This window comes from Anser anser, assembly GCF_964211835.1.
Source record: "Anser anser genome assembly, chromosome: 2".
Lineage (NCBI taxonomy): Eukaryota > Metazoa > Chordata > Aves > Anseriformes > Anatidae > Anser > Anser anser.
Window position 1 is genome coordinate 122,362,194 of NC_139721.1, and position 13,610 is coordinate 122,375,803.

At 42.9% G+C, this 13,610-nt stretch overlaps 1 protein-coding gene across 2 annotated transcripts in view; it reads right to left on the minus strand.

Moving 5' to 3' along the window:
• NR1D2 (nuclear receptor subfamily 1 group D member 2) overlaps positions 1–13,610 on the minus strand; it is a 23,482-nt gene continuing 9,872 nt past the window's right edge. For both annotated transcript variants that reach the window (XM_083825062.1, XM_083825061.1), the window contains 3 exons: positions 11,574–11,759; positions 7,508–7,718; positions 1–3,054 (listed from right to left, as the gene is read on the minus strand). In XM_083825062.1, the coding sequence (XP_083681188.1) occupies positions 2,858–3,054; positions 7,508–7,718; positions 11,574–11,759 (594 nt within the window). In that variant the 3' untranslated portion in view covers positions 1–2,857. The remainder of the gene's footprint in view (positions 3,055–7,507; positions 7,719–11,573; positions 11,760–13,610) is intronic.

The following is a 13,610-nucleotide window of genomic DNA, read 5'->3' on the forward strand; positions in this document are numbered from 1 at the left end:
TTTAGCTTGCTGACATAATGCCCATATTTAATCTTTTAAAACAAGAACAAAATCAAGAATAAAATCAAGAATAAAAATTTCATTTAAGTCATACAGTACATTAATCTTTCAGCAATGACCCAATCTACAGTACTCGAATGCCTGGCATGAAGTCTATTATCTCAGCGTTTAACAAGTGTATAACCAGTGACACAGTAAAAGAAGAGCTCACAATACATGGCTAATACGATGAGTTTAGATTTTCTTCTACGAGTCCAGCGAGGGTTTGTAATACGCAGGTCACTTTGAAACCGTACTTTAATCCACTTTTTTGGTTCAGTCAATCTGTGCGGGGCTTTTCTCTGTTACACGAGTTTTTCCATTATGTACAGGAAGATTCATTTCAAATGAAATTGCACAAGTTAGAATATCTATCTATAGGCATACATGGTCAATCTAACTAAAAATTTAATAAGCGGTAATTACTCAGTCCTGGTTATACATTCCTAAAGGCTTAATAATACAGTTTTAAAAGAAAAGAAAAAACAAAACAGAACACAGTTGTAGGGTGGCAACCTCTGTAAGAAGCCTCCTTCCCTTCGAAAACAACCGAGTGTTTTTACTTCCTGCATTTGAAATGGGGTCTACAAAGAAGTCATTTCAGCTCCTAGATAATGCAAAACATGTGACTGTGTCCTTTCTAAAGTCTGAATGGTTCAATGCGTAATTCAGTGAAGCTCTCATACAAATAATACTGGTAGGATGCAGACTGTTAACAGAAATTAGGACAATATGCCCTGACGGCATATTTTGATAGCAAAACTATGGGTGTTCAGGGGCTAGGATCCAGTGGTTAAAGCAGCTTGAAGCAGGACAACCCTCCCTGCGGTGCTGAGGAGGGGAAAGGGCACGCTCCAATGCTTCAGCCAAGGCTGAAGCTGAATTGTCTCCAGCTCCCTTCTGGAGTGCACCTGCCCCTGCCTGCTCTCCACCCTCAGGCAGGACGGCTTACCAGCTTCCAAGGGAAATCCTGCAGAGCCACGGTGACCCAAAACCCTGGCTCCTGACGCTGGCGGGCAGGGAAAGGGCTGCGTCTGCTCCAGCTGCACCGCAGGGCTGAGGGCTCCCTCGAGTCGCTGCTGCTGGGGAGCTGCTCCCGCTCGGCCAGCGGGAGCCCTGCGGAAAGAAGGCTGCCTGGCTGTGGCCGCAGCTGCTGCGCACGTCTAAACGCAGGAACGAACGAACGGGAGATGCCTCTCCGTGGAGTAGTGTTACCAAACGTGAAAGACCCAGAGGGCTTAACCTCTCGGGTAAGTTAACTAAACACAAGGGTAACAGAACATCACCTTCTCACATTAGCAAAACAAACGTAATCAGCTAACACAACTGCTTTGACTTTTTTAATCTCTTTTGTGGCGTTGGGTCCTGCTACAAATGGAGAAAACCCACAGACAACCGCCTTCCTAGGTGGGAAAGCAGCAGAATCTTAAACCTTAAGGATCTGCTTTGTAATTTGCTACTGGCATAAACAAAATAAGTCCCATTTGTTTGTGTTTTTTTGTTGTTTTTTAAGAAAAAAATCCAGACCATCCAGTGCACCTTCTCTGCACATACACACACACACACCCCGATGGAGAGCTCCAGAAGAATAGGCATGGGAACCACAAAGCTCAAACTGTGAAGAGACATGGGCAATCTCCCATTTCTATATTAAATTCTCATTTAGCAATGAAGCAGCAAAATGACGCATGGTAAGAAATAAATGGTCACAGAACACACATACACCCAAATGCAACCATGGGTAGGTTTTTAACATTTTTTTCCTCAAATGCTGTTATTCAACTGATAGTTTCTTTCTGGCTGTGCTGAAGTTTTTGAAGAGCATCTGGTGCTTCTTTAACCATTATCAGAGTGTACGAACCTCAGTGGCCATGGACAATCAACCTCATTAGTGCCACGAACAACCACCTCCACTTGAGATTCTCTACAAAGCCTTTCTAGAAGTTGAATCTGACTGTGCCCCTTTGGTGCCACTCTTTTTTTTTTTTTTTTAAATTAACAAACACAGCATATTAATGCAAATTTGATTTTTTTTCTAAAAATTAGAAATGCTCAGATTATTAGTTCAGCAATATGCAAAGTGCATCTATTTGGTTCTTTCCATAGATCGCCTTCTTTCGTAAGTTTAAATTCCTTCACAGTTTAAAATATTGTGAAGAAATTATATGTATACTTTATGTATAGAACTATTTATATACATACACGTATATACACACAACTCTGTACTTTATATAGTCATAAACACCCATTACTTAGCTATTTATAGTATATACACATGGCATGAACACACGCTCTGTGAAGAGTTGGTGCAGGCTGAAATCATTCCATCAGGTTTAATGGAATAACAACAGTGAAACCATGAGTGAGTTATCAAGAGACACAGACATACATATATTAGATAAGGGAAAGACCAATTAAATCAGCTCTTCCATTTTCCTATTAACACAGGATTGTTCCCCCCCCCATTCCCACCTTCCATATGCTCACACACAGCTATTCTGCGTTCAGTTTACATGAGAGGGCAGTGGTGGATCTACTTCCAAGTGAAAGAACAGTCCATATTTACTCAGGCTTGTTGCAACCTCTTCTGCAAAAGTGCAGCACAGCTGGGTCTGGCCATCCTGGAGGACTCTGAATGCTGCGCTGTTGTTAGCTGAAAGCACCTGCTGAAGCATTATTGCATGGTTATGGAACAGCTATCAATTGCTCACAGTCTGTGAACTCCCTCTCCGACAAGTGGTACAACTGTATAAATACATATTTTAGCACAAAACAGTTTAACACGAGGCAAGTCCGGGTACGAATGAAACCTAAAGGCCTATGGGTGAACTTTAAAGGCCAAGAGTTCTTCAGAGTGCATGTTGTTTAAGGAACGCAAGTCGGGTAACTTCAGAAGAAGTTTTGTGAAAATAGAGGCTTCATTGGGGTGATTTTTCATGATTAAGGTCCTTAATGCACGGATTAGTGTTTCCTGAAGTGCCTCCACAGAATTGACATTTTCTATTCCAGAGCGATCTAAAGAAAAGAAAAGAGGGGGGAGAAGAGAGAAGGAGAGGAAAAAAAAAAAAAGAGAGGACTGAACAGATGTAGCTTGCAACATAAAGCCACTGTAAGAATTAATCCATTTGCAAATGAACAATTAAAACACATATACCAGAAGCCTTTTCAAACACTATTTAACATCAACTATGTAAAGTATCGAGTTCACCATGCTGAACTGGTGGCATTCAGTCACCCTTCCTGTAATCACTTACCCACGTTTCCAGAAAAGGACAGACTGAAGCATGCACTTAAGTGTTTTGCTGAATCATAACTTTCAACACAAAGAAGAGACAGGGCACTTTGAAGTAGACTTTACAAGTAATTCTCAAGGCAGGACACAGAACCCTAACCTTGAGATTCACCTTTGGTTATGGAAATCCCACTCAGGGCGAGTCATGCTTGTTTTTGCACAATGGGATCCCCAGTGGCAAAGAAGTACAAGCCTTGACATGAGTGGACACTATCTCTGAGTGTGTTCTGCAAGCAATGACTAAATGAAACACAATGCACCCAAAAATCCCCAGCAAAAGGAAAAAAAATCAGTATCATGAAAAATAATATATCTTCACATACTCTACTTACCTTGCTTCTGAAGCATCTCTTTCAAGAAAGCTGTATTTAAGTACACGCCTGTTTTCCTTAGGTGGAAGCAGTAGCTTAAAATGATGAAGTTTAAGCAAGATACCTCACCTACTCATCATGCACAGTAGCTGTTTTTTCCAGGCCGTAGCTAGCTGCTCTTAAACTCCATGGAAATTCAGCAGGGCCCACACATGAGTGACAGACACGAACATAAATGTACTTTGCTGCGTACGTGTACTTAACCACTGGGACACAGCGTTGCAACAGCTTCCTGGTGTAGCACTGAGTCAGATCATACAGTCAGAGTGGGAATCCCTGCCTTATGCTGTCAGCACCAACCTGGATCAGAGTTCTCAGGTGAAGAGAGTGTATGGAGTCCTCCTGGACTATTCGGTGCAGCTCCCTACCACTGTGGGAAGAAGTATTATATAATCCACTTAAGGATCCATCTTAAAGCAGTTATCCTTTTTTTTGGTTCCTGTAGGAAGGTGGTTCCAGAACTTTTCACTCTAACAGTTAGGAACCTTGATTAATGTCAAGATACGATTATTAGCATCCATTCCACTCTTCTGTAGAAATTGTCTATTAGGTTTGATAGCTGCTCTTCAAGAGAGAGCGTATGAGATCATGAACAAAAAGAAACTTCTCTGCCTTTGTTACAGAAACTATTCCTCTTGCCCCACCTCGGCAAACCCTCCAGCTTTGCTCTGCCCCGAGCAGGGATGATGACATTTGCTTGAAGTTTGTCAGGTTGACTTTTCCTCAAGAAATCTGTACAATGACATCAGTGCTTCCTCACCTCAGCAAAGCCAGTCCAGACCTTCCTGGTTGCCTCGGGTGAGTTGCTGTAACCTTCTTGGCTCAATAAATCTAAGTTTTTCTTCCCCCTCTCAGTCTATTTCTGGTTGCTCCCAATGGCCAGCTGAAGGTTTCCTTAGTGCTATCCAAATAGGAGAATAATAGAGGGTGTGTATTTTATATTCTACCACAAAGCATCACCCTCAGTTAAAGAGATTATCTGGTCTCTCGACCCGCATGAACCGCATTCTTTCAGCTTTGCTTCCATCACACTTCCTTCTTCTTCAGTGCCAGCGATCTGTCCTGCCACTTCTCCTCCGTCTTCAACAATCCCAGCTAACTGAAGCCAGAGGTGAAGCATTCATTTAGTTTTGGAATGGACCCAATGTAATTCCTCAACACCACCAGAAGCACTTCCACGGCCTCGCTGCAAGGCCCTGGTTCTTCTTTCCTTGCCACTTGGCACCAAAACAAGGGTTGTGCACGGTTACACTCCTTGTTACTACCGTGCTTCTTCATCCTGCTTATTCTCTATGTTCCTCATAGGAGTGATTATTCAATCCGTGTCATGCAGAAATGCTTCAGACAAGTCTTCTCCCTACCAGCATTATTTAGAGGTTTATGAGTGCTTCTTTTTTTCCTCCATTTACATTTTTATAAATACAGTTTAAGCAAGTTAAAATCTTTTAAAAAAGATTTTTAAATAGCACAGCACAGAATTTTAGTCTGGATCACTTAATGAGCATTCAACAATCACGCATTCCTGTCTGTTTCTGGAAGTGATGTGAATCTTGACTACCATCCTTTTTATCTTCTCTTTGTAACTTTCATTCTGATATGAAGTAGACATACATGAAATAGACATCTCACTAGCCTTACTGTTCTACCTTCAGTTCGTCTTCCAGCTACAGCATCTTTTGCCTTTGTTTGCATCTCCATGTCATTTTCTCTAATGCTGTACCCTCAAACTCTTCCTCCTCCTTTAACTGAGCTCCACCTCATGACAAATGACTCCCTGGGTCATGCTTCTCCCTGAGGGGTGGGGTGCAGAGGACCTGCCTTTAGAGATCCACATCAGCAAGTGCACAGTCCTACAGGCCCTTTCTACTTCTGGCAAGCCCCGCACACTGCAAGCATCTTCCCCAGGAATGCCACAAGGTTCTTCCTTTTCCCCAAGCTCTGTCAGGGGGTGCTTCTCAGGCACACGCTCAGTTATGAAGATTGCTCAATTACTTGTGGAAGTCATGACTGTGGCATTTTGATTCTGTTGCAAGCGACAATGTAACGCTGGTCAGAACGTTGTTGTACTCCTTGCGTGTTCTGAAATCCCAGTGACAGCCAAGTTTACCACTGAGCCTGAAACACAGCACAAACTCAGGTTTGGGCCCAAACATTAAAGACCAATGAAGCTGTACTTTATAGAATTCTGTAAACACTTTGTGAAGAGCTCCAGTGAAGTGGTGATCAGAGTCCAGACTGGGTCCAAAGGAAGCTAAGACAGGCAGCACAAATGTCCAAAGCCATAATCTGAAGAAACCTCAGCAGCTGCGAAAAGCCTAAACACCAAACACCTCATCTTTATGTCCTGTTCCATGGCTCTGACACTGTGGCTGTGTACCTGCCTAGAAGTGTTCAAGCTAGATACCATCCCTCAGCTCAGTTGTACTGAGAGCCAGCAACAGCATGGAGCAGTGCTTAAATGACTGGGGGGGGAGAGAGGCCCTGTGCTAGAAGGACACCTAACAGAGCAGAGACAGCACTTACACTCAAAACAGGCAGTACAGACACCGTGATATTCTAGGGCCCTGCAGCTGAGCAACAGGAACGGCTGTGGCCTAGTTACGACACTGCACAAGGAGGGAGGAGGCCCAGTTCTCAGTCCTTACTTTGAAGGTTGTCTTCAGTTCTTGCCAATTTATTTTTGGAACGATACATGTAAAGCAGAATCTGGAAAAGCAACCAAACCCCCAGATTTCTGCCCGCTACCTGAACATTTTCACTAAAAGACTAAGGTGCTACACTTCCTTCACGCTACCTTTCTTTCCAGCTTTGAAGCTTGCAGTCTCCCTACCACCCACTGCTCATTACCACCGCTTACAAATTGAAGGGGCTACAGCTGCTGCATCCTCTGCTGTCAAATTTCAGTGAGGCCATGCACGATGCTGCTAGACTGAACTGTCCCACCTTGTGTACAGAGGCTTCATGTGCCTACAGCACCATGCCTGCAGTGTCCCTCCCCGATAACAGACATGGGTCTACACCACTCACGTTGAAAACCACTTGGCCAAGAGGTGAATATCTCCCAGACGCTGGCTTGTTGTATAATGGGCACTGCCAGCATTCCTCCTAGCTACCTCTAGAGAGCTCCTTATCCACCAAGCAGGGATTCTGCATCTTGTATTCCAGGCATTACATGCAGAGCTAATGTGCCTAACGCGAGGCTTTAGATAATACTACAGAAGTAGGTGCTTAATCCTTCTTTGAATACGGGCCAGGGTGTTCTGTATATCCAGGGACTGAAACAAGATACGAGGCTGGTGGAGACGTTAGTGGATTGGCAGACCTTCAGCTGTAAGAAGTCACGATGCACATAAATAGGGCTTTCTTGCTGACATAGGCAGAGATCAAACCGTTGGATTTAGACTTAAGTAAGATACGCAGAAGGCTTCGATGACCATACTCGGAAGTAAAAATACCACCTTATCCCAAGACTTAGGCTGTTCAAGTCAGGAGTAATTTCATTGATGCCGTCCTGTGAAACTTAGATGAGTCAGGGAAGAGTCAGACAATTAGCTCCTAAATAGCCATTGGGCAACTATGCAATGTTTTTTTGAATTCTACAGAAAGCAGAAGGGACACATATTTCCAAAAGACCATATTAGCCATAACGGATAAGCAAAAAAGCAAATTATAGGCTGCTAGTAGTGTGAAAACTACTAAATCGGACTTAGGCCTGAAATAACAAGATATATTATTTAAAGAAATCTTTTAGTAGAGAACCATATTCAAAATTTAGCCAAGACGTAAATTACTCTTCTCTCCTTACCAGCAGATACCAGGACAACCGCTGTAAATAAACTCATCTCTTCATCGCTAAGTTGCAGGGCATTTAGTTTCTCACTGAATTCAAACATTGAGTTGAGCAGATCACCAGCTCCCATCGAATGCAAATCGTCCACACTGTACTTCTTTCCACTGAGGAAGGTGACAGTACGCTCCTTTGCATCAAACAAAGATGCAAACCGTACCATCAAAACCTGGTGGAGAAGAGACAAAGACAAAAAGCAGAGAAATAAAGGTGGATTTCTCAAAAAAAAAAAAAAATAATTAAGCAATTTAACATCATTCAGAACTGCCTCATTCTTATTGACCACTGTACAAGCATTCTGTATAGAAACTCCCAGCATGCTGTCAAGTTGTAGGAAACAGTGCAAGCTCTGCCACAGTAGTATTAGAGAAACGAGCAAAAAACTTCGGGAGTGGATGCAGAAAAGGGGCTATAGACCATGAAAGGGAGGAAAATTAAAATTTAAGCCTCAGACAGCCTGAGCCATGAACACAATGCCATTCATAAATATGCAAGGAGGACAACTTGCTTAAGCCACTGAACAGCCAAAGGCATACAGAGCATTAGAAGAACTGTTTTCTTGGCCACACTTAGGAGCAGCAAAGTAAAGGTATTGAACCAGATTCTTGTTTGGTGTAAAGTGGAGCAGCTCCATTGAAGCAATGCTTATTTACACCACCTGGTGAATCTGGCCCACTAGGCATTCTTTGGGAAAGTACCATGCTGCATCACTGTTTCCACAGGAATGTTAATGAGCTCTGGTAGAAAGGAGCCACACGTACAGCCTTCAAAAGGCTACAGAAGCGGGGCTTGAAACGGCACCTGGTCTGTAGCTGCAGCTGGGAATACCCCTTTGGTACAAGCACCTGGGCTGGAGCAGTTGACATGTGCTGAACTTACCCCTCTGGGCTGAAATTTCTCTTGTGGTTTTCTCAGCCGTATTGTGAAATGTTTCCCTGTGGAATGGCTTGTAAAGTTTCATTTGCTCATGTTCAACAACCTCATTTACATTTTCAAGGTTTAAGTTGCACACAACAGCCTTCTTATTTGGAGAAAGTGAACCAACTGGCACTGGTTAAAACTTCAGACTTGCTGTACCTTCTTGGCATGAGTCATCTCTTCTCACTTACGCTACATAACTGCATTAATTTAAATGATGTTTACTACAGATGAGCGAAGAACTGGGTTTTTCAGAAAAGACTAGTGCCTTTGACAAGCTTAAAAAACAGGAGGGTTCAGAAAAAAAGAAAAAGGTTTGAGAATTCAAACACCATTCATGCACATTACGTGACCTGATGCTAAATTTAAACAGCCACATGACATGCAGCAATCTTGATGGACGCATGAACACTATATATTATTCACCTTTGTCACCTAAGCTGTTTGTCTTTGGATGACACTTACTACAGGGAGCAGAAACGTAGGCTCTACAGAAGCCCTCAAAAACGCAACAAAAGGAGACTGGAAGTGCAGACAAAGCTGAACTCGTGCATTAGCAGGGACCCACCGCTGTACACTCCGCTTTCCCATTCAAAACACTATTCCCCTTACTGGAATGGGCTTTAGAAGCACAAATCACTAACTTCGGATAATGGCCGACCAGTATAAATGCTGATCTTCAAAACTGTAGCCCACGAAGCTGCGTTGATTTATTATAGGGCAAAGACCTCTCATAGGGATTTCAGTGTCACAATTCTAACCCAAGGAAGCACAGTTTAGACTATGGTATAGCACGTAATTATTTTTTCCTGTTTCACCTCAAGCCAGACTCGTACTTGTGCATGCTGAGGACATACCTGATCAACCCTACCACCTGAACATAACAACACAAGCACATAAAACTCCACAGTCAAGTGTTTGCTCACTTCCCCACCACCTGCAGCCAAATTACCAAGTGAGTCTGTACATAAATTGAGCCACTAGCCCCGTAGATCTAAGGAGCTTGTTAGCTCTACCATTAATTACATTTGGGGTGGGGGAGGACCAGCTCAAGCCCAGCTGAGGATCTTACCTTAGGCTCATTGTTGCCCTCCTGAGCTGGCTCCCACACAAAGCCATGCAAATGCAACTACAATATACTGAGCTCCACAGTACTCCCCGTTCTAAGACGGGTTTGTAGCTTACACGTGTGAATATATATATAGCTATGCTGCTTCTGCACCCACACTGAGTCCATGCATCTTCTCATCTTCAAATGAATAAGCACTGCTTGAGTACGAGCTGCTGTTAAGCACAGTGCCAAGACAGCTACACGCCAGTGCCCGAGGGAGACAAAACAGGGTCGGAGGCAGGAGTTTTCTCAGGCTTTTCTATTAACATGCAGATGCTGGGGTATCCTAGTTTAGTTACCCAGAAGACAGAAATGACCTTGTAGACACCAGGCTTTGAAGATGCTTTTGCTTCTACTGAAATGGTTTCATTAATCCTGTAGGTTTTATTCATTGCTCTGCGGCATTATCTTTTTGATGTTTTCTGTTGCTAAAATGCCACACAGGCCTCTAACTTGTAGTACCAGCTCACTAACAGAAATCATTATTAGTGTTTCTTTTAAATGAGTGAATAGGGATAAGCGTGCAGCCAGACACTATTAATTCCCCTTGACACAGAAACCTTTTTATCAGCAGTGCTTGTAACCGGCAAATAGGCATATGAATGAAGGTTTAGAAAAGCTGGAGGTGAAGAAATGCCAAGACAAAACATTTTACTTGCAAAACATGAGGGTTTGGCTTTAACTTATATGAACAGTTAGAGCCTGATTTTCCACCCTCCACCTCCTTTGAGGACACAGGACGCTATTCTGCTTTGCAGAGGAGGAACCAACATTTCTGTGTAATGTTTACAGCAGTGTAAGAGGCTGAGACTTAAGAAGTAAAAATACTGCCCCTAGCTACAGAAGTGTTTTAGATTTAAAGGTCAAGAATAACAGGAAAAAATACATGAGAACTAAATGGAAATGTAAAGAGAAACTGACACACCCCAGACACCAAATCTTCCGGTATAACTTGTACCTTCCATCCTAACTATTATCCATTTCCACCCTAACTATTATCCATTTTAGAACTGGGCTGTTTAAAAGACCCAACACATTACAAGACAAACGTCTTCAGATCAGGTAAATACAAAATCCAGCATCGCTCTTTGAAAGAATAAGTCAGGTAAACAAGAGCAAAAGCATCAGCAACCCTGCCCTCCCCAGAAAAGCATAGTAACACTGAATATTTTGGGCTCCATGTCATCTGGCCCTCTATGCTTAAATTTCACATGCGTATACCTACAAAATGTGCACGATACCTATAAATATACACAAGAGTCCAGAAGAGCAATGAGAACCTTAAGTACAGGTCCCCTCACGAAGGTCACTAATTACAAAGCAGCACCAAGCCCTCTGGCATAATTTCCAATCTACCACCACTAGTGCACATATACGTCATGACCACTAGTGGGTGAAACCAACCGTGAGGACCTGGTGGGATTAAAGTGGACGGTAAGCCAGGCTGCAGCTGGTACATGGTATTTACAGAGCTGCAGCAGGACAGTTAGCTATCAGTGTTACTGCCCTGGAGAACAATGGGGGCTTTAGTGATTCCCAGTTGCCACCAAAGGATGGGCGCTGCAGCAAGGGCACGGAACATCGTGGAAGGAGGAAGGACATCCAGAGGGATAAATGCCTTCCTCTATAAAACTGTTAAGTCAATGGATTGCTTTCTAAGCTATCCACCCTTTCAGGTGCAGCCTGCTTCTCTCCAGGCTAAGCAAAGGCAGCTATCAGAATAACTGCTGCTACATAAAACCAAGAAGCTCCTCATTAGTTATTTATTAATGCCCAGGAACGCAAGGAGGGCTGAGTACTTTTCAGCTAGTCGGAAGAGAGCTCACCAATACCTGACCAAGCAGCACTGGACACCACCAGCTTAAGGAAAGCTCAGAGCTTTCGTGAACAAACTGGTGCTACCTGACACTACCCAGATCTATTGATTTTTGTTCTCAAGGGGGTCAAACTGACACACAGCTTGTCAAGTCGGCAATACACACACAGTGGTCTCACCTCAAAGGTCCCAGCCTTCAGAAGGTTAACCTGGTCATGTTGGGAGAGATCTCGGAAACCCGGGATGCGCTTGGCGAACTCCACCACTTCCTTCACTGCAGGAGTAAAACTCAGGGAAAACTCTTCCCAGACTTCATGGCCAGACTTGTTTGGGTCCACGTGGGGAGTCTTACTCATTGGGCAGACCTAATATTTACAAAACATACACAGAAAACAGCTCAAAGATATCATTCCAAATATTGACAAACAGTTGAAAGAAGCAGGTCTGTTCTTCAATAAAGTTTTGCAATAGCGCACAGAGGAGAAAAAAAACACAGTATTTCTCAGTCAGCTCCCTAAACAACCGGATTTTCCCCCCACCTCCCTTCAAAAAAAGGAAAGCAATCAAAAAAGTCCATTAGCAGTCTGTTTCTAAACACTGTTCATGGTGAAAAACTTGAGAGAATCCATGTTATTCTTCCCTGACCTCACTCATACCTGACACCTGGATTTCTCTTACTCGCATTATCACTGTAATCTCACAATTAATCATGATTTCAAAATCAATTGTAATCTCACAATCACTACTACATGTATTCTCATAGATCCTTCTTGCTTTGCACGCACCTTAAGTAATTCAGCCAAGGTGACAAAAATGTCAACACCAGAGCAAGGAACCGAGCCTTGGTTTACTGAGTCACAGGCTTACACCCTCATTACCGAAGAGTCTTCCTATCCTAAATGTTTGCTTTTACTTGTATCACCAAGGTAGGACCGAGGAACCTGTATTCCAGTTTTGCTCCATTACAAAAAAGATAAAATGCTCTCTCTCTTAAGCAAACTTACAGAAACTTTTCATAAGGAACTCTGAATCCATTTAATGAGATCAAGACACATTCGTCAAGGCTGACTGCCAGGAAATTCCCTACATAAAACTCAGCCACGTGTTCTGAGAGACTTTCAGTTCTGCTTTATAAAACTTACATCTTTTAATGAAGCTTAACATTTTAATATTTATTTCACCTCTCATCAAGGACAAGAATTCCTTCAAGTATTCTTCAAAAGTATATTAAATGCTCCATGAAACCCTACATAATGTCAGTAAAGCAAACAGAAAACAATTAAATAAATTAATAATTCCTTAGAGCTATACTGCTTTTACAGGGCATCTTGAATCTGATAACTATCCAGCAATTCTGTGCTTGTTATGTCCTGAGATCCACCACAAGAGCATACTCAATGTGGGTACGCGTGTTTATTTTTAAGCAGAGAGGGAAAACTAGATAAACAGATATTTCTGTGTTGCCCCCCCACATGTATCAGTTATTAAATGGGCATTCAATGTGCAGAAGGCTCTCACCTTGGAGAATCAAGAGAACTGCAGATTTTTTTGGCTCACTTGTGAATCAGAACGTTATTTTGTGTTTCTGAGGACAACCCCCAAAACCAAATTATTACCTCTGGGCTGGAAGAGGATCTTTTCCATAAGCTTAAAATCACTCTGAATCAAAACGAAATGTTTTTCGTTTGGCAATATTTCTGACAGAAGGAAAGGTCCAGGCACATAACCAGAAGCAAAACATACACTAACCACTGCTGAAGTTCATGCAGGCATTGTTAAAAACATACTACTCTAAAAATAAGGTATCTCTGTTTCAGCATCCCACTGTGGACCTGACAGAAAAAACACTTCAGCTTCTCCTACTACGGCTGCTCATCCTAACCCTCATGGCAAATGGTCCTGAGGGGAAGCTGACACTTTTCCCCCTGCCGTGTTACGTTACGTCCACACTCTCGAGAGATCTCTTCCCCGGAGTCATTCCTATGGAGGAAGTTTTTGGCTCTCTTTGGGGGAACCTGTTTCAGAAACGACTGTAAGCAGTACTTTTCTAAGCGTGTGTGTCCAGGTGTCACTGAGCAAAAAAATCAACCCAACAAAATAAAAACCGCCAACCCCCTGAACATCTGCCTCTGCACTGGTTCAGAGTCTAGTTACACTCCCTTACTGCTACTGACTCCTTTTGGTCAGATCCTGCTCTCCGTGAATTCTCTGGCAAA